At 61.5% G+C, this 7,021-nt stretch overlaps 2 protein-coding genes across 2 annotated transcripts; one reads left to right on the top strand and one right to left on the bottom strand.

The window, feature by feature from the left end:
* The first annotated feature begins 57 nt into the window (after positions 1-57).
* Positions 58-1,315, top strand: SELENOH (selenoprotein H). The gene is made up of 5 exons (XM_072929593.1): positions 58-171; positions 487-663; positions 739-884; positions 954-1,067; positions 1,142-1,315. The coding sequence occupies exons 2-4, from the start codon at positions 512-514 to the stop codon at positions 1,052-1,054; spliced, it is 399 nt and encodes a 132-aa protein (XP_072785694.1). The 5' UTR covers positions 58-171; positions 487-511; the 3' UTR covers positions 1,055-1,067; positions 1,142-1,315.
* A 2-nt stretch (positions 1,316-1,317) lies between these two features.
* BTBD18 (BTB domain containing 18) lies at positions 1,318-3,151 on the bottom strand. The gene is made up of 3 exons (XM_030273671.4): positions 2,737-3,151; positions 2,350-2,486; positions 1,318-2,215 (listed from the first exon to the last, which is right to left on the bottom strand). Exons 1-3 carry the CDS (start codon positions 2,889-2,891, stop codon positions 1,398-1,400), a joined length of 1,110 nt encoding a protein of 369 aa, XP_030129531.4. The 5' UTR covers positions 2,892-3,151; the 3' UTR covers positions 1,318-1,397.
* Between the last annotated feature and the right edge of the window lie 3,870 nt (positions 3,152-7,021).

Below are 7,021 nucleotides of genomic sequence, written 5' to 3' on the forward strand. Positions count from 1 at the left end.
CCGGCCCGGGACCGCGCATGGGGGCGGGGCCGTGCGGAGCCGGCGCGCTCTGATTGGCCGGGGCGGCGCGGGCGGAACCGGAGCCCACCGGAGGCTCCGGTGCCCTCCTCGGTCCCGCCCGTTCCGGCCCCGCCCCCGGCGGCGCGCGCTCCCGCACGTGGCCAGCGGCAGGTAGGAGGCGGCGCGGCCGCTGCTGCCCCCGCGTCTGTCCGCTCCTTCCCCGGGCCCCGCCTCTCTGCCCTGCTCTCCCCAGCCTCACACCGCGGCGGGATCCCCGCGGAGCCGCCTCCCGCCCTCCGCAGCAGGATCCCGGCGGGGACCTCATTTCCCCCGGTGGCGTATCGCCGGGGACTGGCCCTTCCGGGCCCTCTGCCACAGCAGTGTCCCCACAGGGACCCACTTTTCACTCCCCGGACAGCGGGGTACCTGAGCTCCCTTCTCACCCCGGAGAGGCGTTCCTGCAGCCCCCTTCCTGCTCCGGCCTAGGCTCCACCGCCTCGGCTCTCCCAGGATGGCTCCCCGCGGGAGGAAGCGCGGAGCCCAGCAGCCGGCGGCGGCCGAGGCACCGGAGACGGTGGGAGCTCCGCAGAAGCGGGCGCGGGCCCAGGCCCAAGAGGAGGGCAGCCCCGGGGACATCGGCCCCCGCGTCGTCATCGAGCACTGGTGAGCGGCCGAGGCGCCGAGGGTGGCGTGAGGCCCTTGGGTGCCCCCGGGTCGCTGACCGCCGTGTCCCCGCAGCAAGAGCTGACGCGTGTTCGGGCGGAACGCGGCGGCGGTGAGCGCGGCCCTGCGCGGGGCCATGGCCCACCTCCCCGTGGACATCAACCCCCGGCCGCCGCGCAGGAACAGCTTCGAGGTGTCCCTGGTGAAGGAGGACGGCAGCAGTAAGTGCTGGGCAGGGGGCGGGGGGCTCCCCGGCACCCCATATCCCATAATGTCCCTTACCTCTGCAGCCGTGGAGCTGTGGAGCGGTATCCGGAAGGGGCCCCCCCGCAAGCTGAAGTTTCCCCAGCCGGAGACAGTAGTGGAAGCCCTGAAGAGCAGCTTGGCATAGAGGTGTTGGCCAGGTGAGCGGGGATGGGACTGGGATGGGATAGGGCAGGGATGGGACCAACAGGGACCGACTTCCCTCTCTCCACAGCCAAGCCAGGATCGGCACAGGCGGCATGAGCATCCATGAAGAGGCGAGACCAAGTGGGGGGCACCCACCTGCCCCAGTCCCGTCCCTGATGTTGCAGCTCTGCCACTGCCAGACCCCTGGCTCCCTCCACACCCCGTTGTCCCCCCAGTCTCCAATAAAGTTTAGTACTCCACAGCACAGCTCCAGCCCTTTATTTCAAGGACATGCAGCACAAGGGGTACAGGCACTGGTGGGGGAGAGGCAGAGACAGCCCCCTCTAGGTGAGGACATCCACCTCCTCTTCTGACTCAGATGAGGGACTGGGCCAGAGGCACACTGTGCTAGGGGGCAGGAATAGCTCCACTGTTCCCACATCCACCTCTTCCTCCTTGGCGTCACTTCCAGGGATCCCCGGGGGCACTACCTGCTGGCAGCCCTGCGAGGACACAGGGGAGTCCCCACACTGTTGCATCCCATTTGCACTGGGGAGCTGCCGGGTTGGGGAGCACTCACTCACCTCCCGGGCATCCACTTCCGGGGGGGGCTGTGCTTCTGTCACCCCCACATCCCCCACCAGCACTGCTGGAGGCACGGCAGGGGGCTGCACCTCCTGCACCACCTCCCAGCGCCCCCATTGCTGCACCTTCCGCAGCCTCATCCGCCTGATGGGGCTGGGGTGTGAGTGCCCCAGAGAGTGTGGCTGCCTCTGGGGGGACACCCCAGAGCTGGCACTGCCAGGCTCAGCTGAGCCAGGTGCCCCCACGGTGGAGACTTCCTGAGTGGAATGCAGGCAGGAGCGGTCGAGCTGCCGCTGGGGTCTCAGTCTCACCAGGCGTCCTCCCCAGAGCTGCAGTGACTCGAGCTCGGTGACACGGAGGCGGCGGGCAGCTGCCAGCACCTCGTGCACCTCCTCCTGCGTGACCTCCAGCTCGGCAGTGTAGAAGAAGCGCACCAGCTTGCGCAGCACCCCAATCTTCAGCCCCGCCAGCTCCAGCGCCACCCTGCAACCCTGGGGGGGTAGCTCCCGGCCCAGCTGCTCCATGAAGAAGGGGCTGCAGACGGAGAGAACACTGCAGTGGGCCACCACTGCCTCGCCTGCAAAGCAACAGTGGCTGTTACTGCCCTGCAGCCCTTCCTGCTCACCCCAATCTTTCCCAGGGGATTGCAGAGACCCTGCCTGCAGCTCCTCAGGCGTGCTGGCCCCTCCCCAGGCATTGCTGCCCTCTCACCTTCAGCCCACAGGACCACATCGCAGAAGACGTCGGCTCGCTGCTGCTGCTGGTAGAGGTGCTGGAAGGCCGTGCGCAGCAGGCGGGTGCTGCGGTACAGCAGCTGCGGGCTGGCTGTGGGAGAGCCCATGGCCGTCCTGCAGGGACAGACAGCGTCGTGCTGGGGACTCGGGGACCAGCGCCTGCCTGCTCTCTTCGCGCTATCCCAATGGTTTAGGGCTGGGATGTGGCAGGGCCGGTGTCTGCAGAGGCCCGTGAGGCCATGGCCCAGCGCTGTCCGCCGGACCCCGCCCCGGCCCCCGCGTCCGCCAGGGGGCGTCACAGCCGGCACCCTGAGGCTGCCACCGCCTGAGGCGCCCCCGGCCCGGCCCGGGGCCCGCCGCGTACCTGCCGAGGGGGGCTCGGGCCTCCGCCGAATCGCCCCGGGGGTGAGTCCCGAGCTCGCAGCGCGGCCGCGGGGAGCGGTGACCGGGACCGGGGCCCTGCGCGCCCTCGCCTCGCGCCCGCGGCCTCGTGTGGTGCGGCGGCCTCGCCCCACCCATTGTGGCGCCCCGGCGCCAATCGCAGCCAATGGCGGCGCGGCGGGAACGGCCCGGCCGGTGAAGCGCGCTGGGGCGGCACCGCGGGGCGCTGGGAGCGGTGCTCGGCGCTGCCCCGCCTGCTGTGCCCGACCCCTTCCCGCAGCCCTCCCCAGCCGTGGTACCCCTGCTCTGCCCAGTGCCGGAGGCACCGCTCGTGTTTTGTGGTGCGATGGCGGCCGCGCTGAGGGCAGCCTGAGGGCGGCCGCCGCTTGTGGTGGTGCTCATCCCTCCCTCATCATCATCGGGCCCGGACACGACAGCCAGGCCAGGGCTGCTTATGGTCACTGCTGCGGTGGCACTGAAGAACACGGGGTCGATAATGGGGAAGGTGCTGTCTGGGGCATCTGTTGTCTGTAGCAGCTCTGGGTTCAAGGGCTCAGAGCCCCACGATGCACCTTGGTTTGGATTTTCAGACTCCACTGTGCCCTCACGTGTGAGGATCGGTGTTTTTGTGCCCCAAGCTCCTGAAGGGGAGGACTGATGGTACTTTGGAAGGCATCCTTCATGCAAGCGATGCTGCCCACTTAGTTTGAAAGTTTTTTGTCACATTATAAAGCACCCATTGTACAAACATCTGCGTCAGTCACTCCACACACACGAACAAAGATTATAATCCATCCCCATTGCCTGGAGACAGTGGCTGTTCCTACAAACAACCCAAGTGGGTGGAAGTTTCAGGAGCTGCAGAAGGACAGGAGCCTGAATGTCGCCATAGAGTTTAAATCTACAAAGTCTTCAAATGTGGTCTTGCAGAGGGATTTTCATCTGCATCTGGTTGGACATGTGAGGGTGGTTTTTCTTCTCTGTTTTTGCAAAATGGACACAAACCAATGAAGAAAGTGGCTGGTGCCAGGCCTGAGCCAGAGGCCTTTGAGGTCACTGGCAGTCTGTCACTGCCCCCGGGGTGGCTTGGAGCCCAGCCCGGAATACCAAGGGATGCAGAAAACAAGTAATTTCATATCAAAGTGCTATCATATGCTCATAAAAATAGAAGGAAAATAGAGATGTTTCCTCCCCCACCCCTTGCAATCCTTTGGAATTACAATGATCGGAGCTGTCGCCTGGAAAGCCTGACCTCATTGAGAGTGCATGGATCCAGATGCCATGGAGTGCCCTGTGACAGGGAGTGGGACCACAGTGGGACAGGAGGGAGCCACATTCCAGCGAGCAGGGCTGGAGTGCTGGGGTTTTAATGTTTCAGCACTAAACCCTGTCAGGCAAAGCCCCCACTCACTGCACCCCAACAGCTGCAGCGCTGCTCCCCCCCTCCTCACCACCAGTGGCCTTGTCTGCCCTTAAAATTCACTGATACTCAAACTGGCAACCGAGCAACCACTCCCATTGCAGGTACACAAAAGAGGCCTTTTATGAGTATCATTTTTACTAATATCTAGAGCCAAATAACACAAGAGTGGAAAAATCTCCAGCAGCCTTTTGTCCCATTGACCCTGCTCTCTAAAATCCATTTCTGCTACCAGATTTTCCTGTGAAAAAGTATGGGATTGCAGTTTTCACTGCAAATCGTGTCAGACCCTGAATCTTTCTGTCTATCTTCAGGTGATCAGAGGCTGCAGACCTGCAGCACAGCTGGTGTCCTTGGTCCTTGGCTGGTCGAAACCCTGGATTACTCAGGGGGTTGGGAATGTCCAGCAGGGCTTATCTCCTGGTGGGATTCACTGCTGAGGGGGGGCAAGGCCTAAACTGTACTGACTGTTCAGGCTCCCTCTGCTATTGATAGGAGGCATCCTCACAGGACAAATCTTGTCCTGTGAGGATCTCCCAAGCCCTCAAATCAGCAGTTTCTGAGCCAGTTTATGTAAGAGAAAGGAAATTCCCATCTCAAGTCTCATAGCCAGGATCATTTTTAGCTATGTCACCTTTGCCTGTGTTGCAGGGCAGGACCTGCCTCAGAGTCCCTGCTCTCCAGAGGGACCTTGGACCCTGCACAGTGGCAAAAGGGATGGACGAAGGCAAGATCTGAGGCTGAGAAAGGAGAGAGGAAGGAGAGACTGTAAGTGGCAATAGATCCTTGTGGGGCTGGGAGGGAAGGAGATTTCTGTGCATGGTTAAGTCACGTGTACATTTGGGCAAAAGATGTACCAGGAATTTGACAGTCTGAGGGCACAACAGGATGCAGCCAGGCTGAAAGCAGGATGGTCTGTGGGCATGAGAGAGCCCAAGCACAGTGGGAGGCTGGTGGGAAGCAGGGACAACACCAAGCACATGGAGCTGCACTGGGAAGGTGTCAGGGTGGGCTCTGGGCTTGCTTTGTGGCCTGGCATCTTCCCATTGGAACTGGAAAGCTCCTTCAGGCCCCGCTTGCCTCCTCCCCCTTCAGCGCTGGCATTGGACATGAGTTGCCTCACCCCCCTGGTGCCGCACTTCCCCTCGTGCAGGGAGGGCCAACAACCTGTCAGGATTCCCATAGGAAAGGGGCTGCGGAAGGGCCTTGTTATCCTGACCTGGAACAATGCAGGCCATCCCCTGAGCTGCCTGCGTGGACCTGGAGCCAGCAGCCTCCCCTTCCTCCTGCCCTCGGCCGCCGAGAGCACGGGCCTGCCTTGTAAACAAATTGTCTTGCTCTGTTCCGGTGGCAGCTGCACTTCTGGGCGTCTCATCTGGGAAAGGCATCAGATGTAGGATGAAAGGGGATGTGCAAGATGTTATTACAAGCAATTACTGTAAAAGAGGGGAAACTTTCCCATGCTAGGAACACATCTCTCTTCTTCCCAGAACGCAGTGGGACAGGCTCCTCTGCCCCAGGAGTTATAGTCAAACAAGAGCATGATCCTCCAGCTGAAGCTGAAGGATCAGGGTCCAGCCTGCCTTCCAAAGTAAGCATGTGCTGCCGGGTGTTCCAGCTGTCAGGGCAGGGCTGGGGCAGGGCTAGCCTGAATAAACCCTGTGCAGCTCCATCCTGGGGACAGCAGGCACTCGCCCAGCGTCAGAGCCATGTTTGTAAGAGCACCTTTAGCCTTTGAAGAGGGCAGAGGGAGGGTGTGACTGTGCCAGGACCATGCATGAACCTCCGAGCCCCTGCTGCTCCAACTGGCCAGGCAGAAGCCTCGATGGACGTATCACTGGTGCTGGGATGGAGAAGCCAAGGTGTTTTTGATGCCTTTTCCCTGAGGGAGAGCTGCCCCTTGGGAGGTGTTGGGTGAGCGAGGACTCTTTCTCCCAGAAGGAATTTTGAGAGCACCTCTTCTCCTTCCTTGTCCCTGAGACTCAGGGGATGCACTCACCTTCCTCCTTGTATGGGCCAAGAGGAAGGGAGGGCAGATGGGGATTATTTCTAATCTGGGAGCTGTTTTCACTCAAGGCACAAGGCTGAGAGGGGACCCAGCTTGCTCAATTTGGGTGACAGTGAGGATGAAGGGATGCAGAGAGAAGGTCTCACTCGCCTGCTGTGGAATGAAGAGACCCTCTCCTCCCTGGGAGATGTGGACCAGCTCTCCATCTGCTCCCAGCTGGTTGGATGGTCTATTTTGCAAACTAAATATCCGGGAGGGTTTGGGGTCCCCATGCCCTGATCATCTCCCTAGATGTGCCCTTTGTATGCATCAAATCCCATTTCACCTCATTACACGTTTCTGTTTCTGCACCAACCCTTTAGCAATCCCCACCGAGCTCGTGATCACCTCCTTCACACCTCTGTCCGCAGGCTGTTATCGCATCCTCCCTGCCTCCCAGTGCATATTTACCCCAGGAATCACCTGTCCCACCCAAAACCGTCCCCAGCTCTTTTCCTCTATCATTATCTCACTGAGAGTTTGGCAGTCAGGAGCAGACAGGGTTCTCTCCGGCCAGGCACCTTCGGGGGACCTGGTCTTCTCCCAGGTGAGCAGCCCGGAACACGCGGTGGGGCTGGCTCGGCGTTACTTCCTTGCCTCTCCGGGAAGGGGAACTCCTCCACCACAGAGGATGAGTTGTGGCTGGAGTCCCACCAGCACCTGCTCCCTAGGGCCAGAGGGAACGGGGTAACCTCCCGGGGACGTAGTGCAGCCCATCCTGCCAGGGAATCTTGCTTCTGGGCAAGTTCTGCCCTGTACAGGGTGAGCTGTTTTCCCGCCGCTCCAGAGGGTCCGGCCGGA

This window comes from Taeniopygia guttata, chromosome 5 (assembly GCF_048771995.1).
Source record: "Taeniopygia guttata chromosome 5, bTaeGut7.mat, whole genome shotgun sequence".
NCBI lineage: Eukaryota > Metazoa > Chordata > Aves > Passeriformes > Estrildidae > Taeniopygia > Taeniopygia guttata.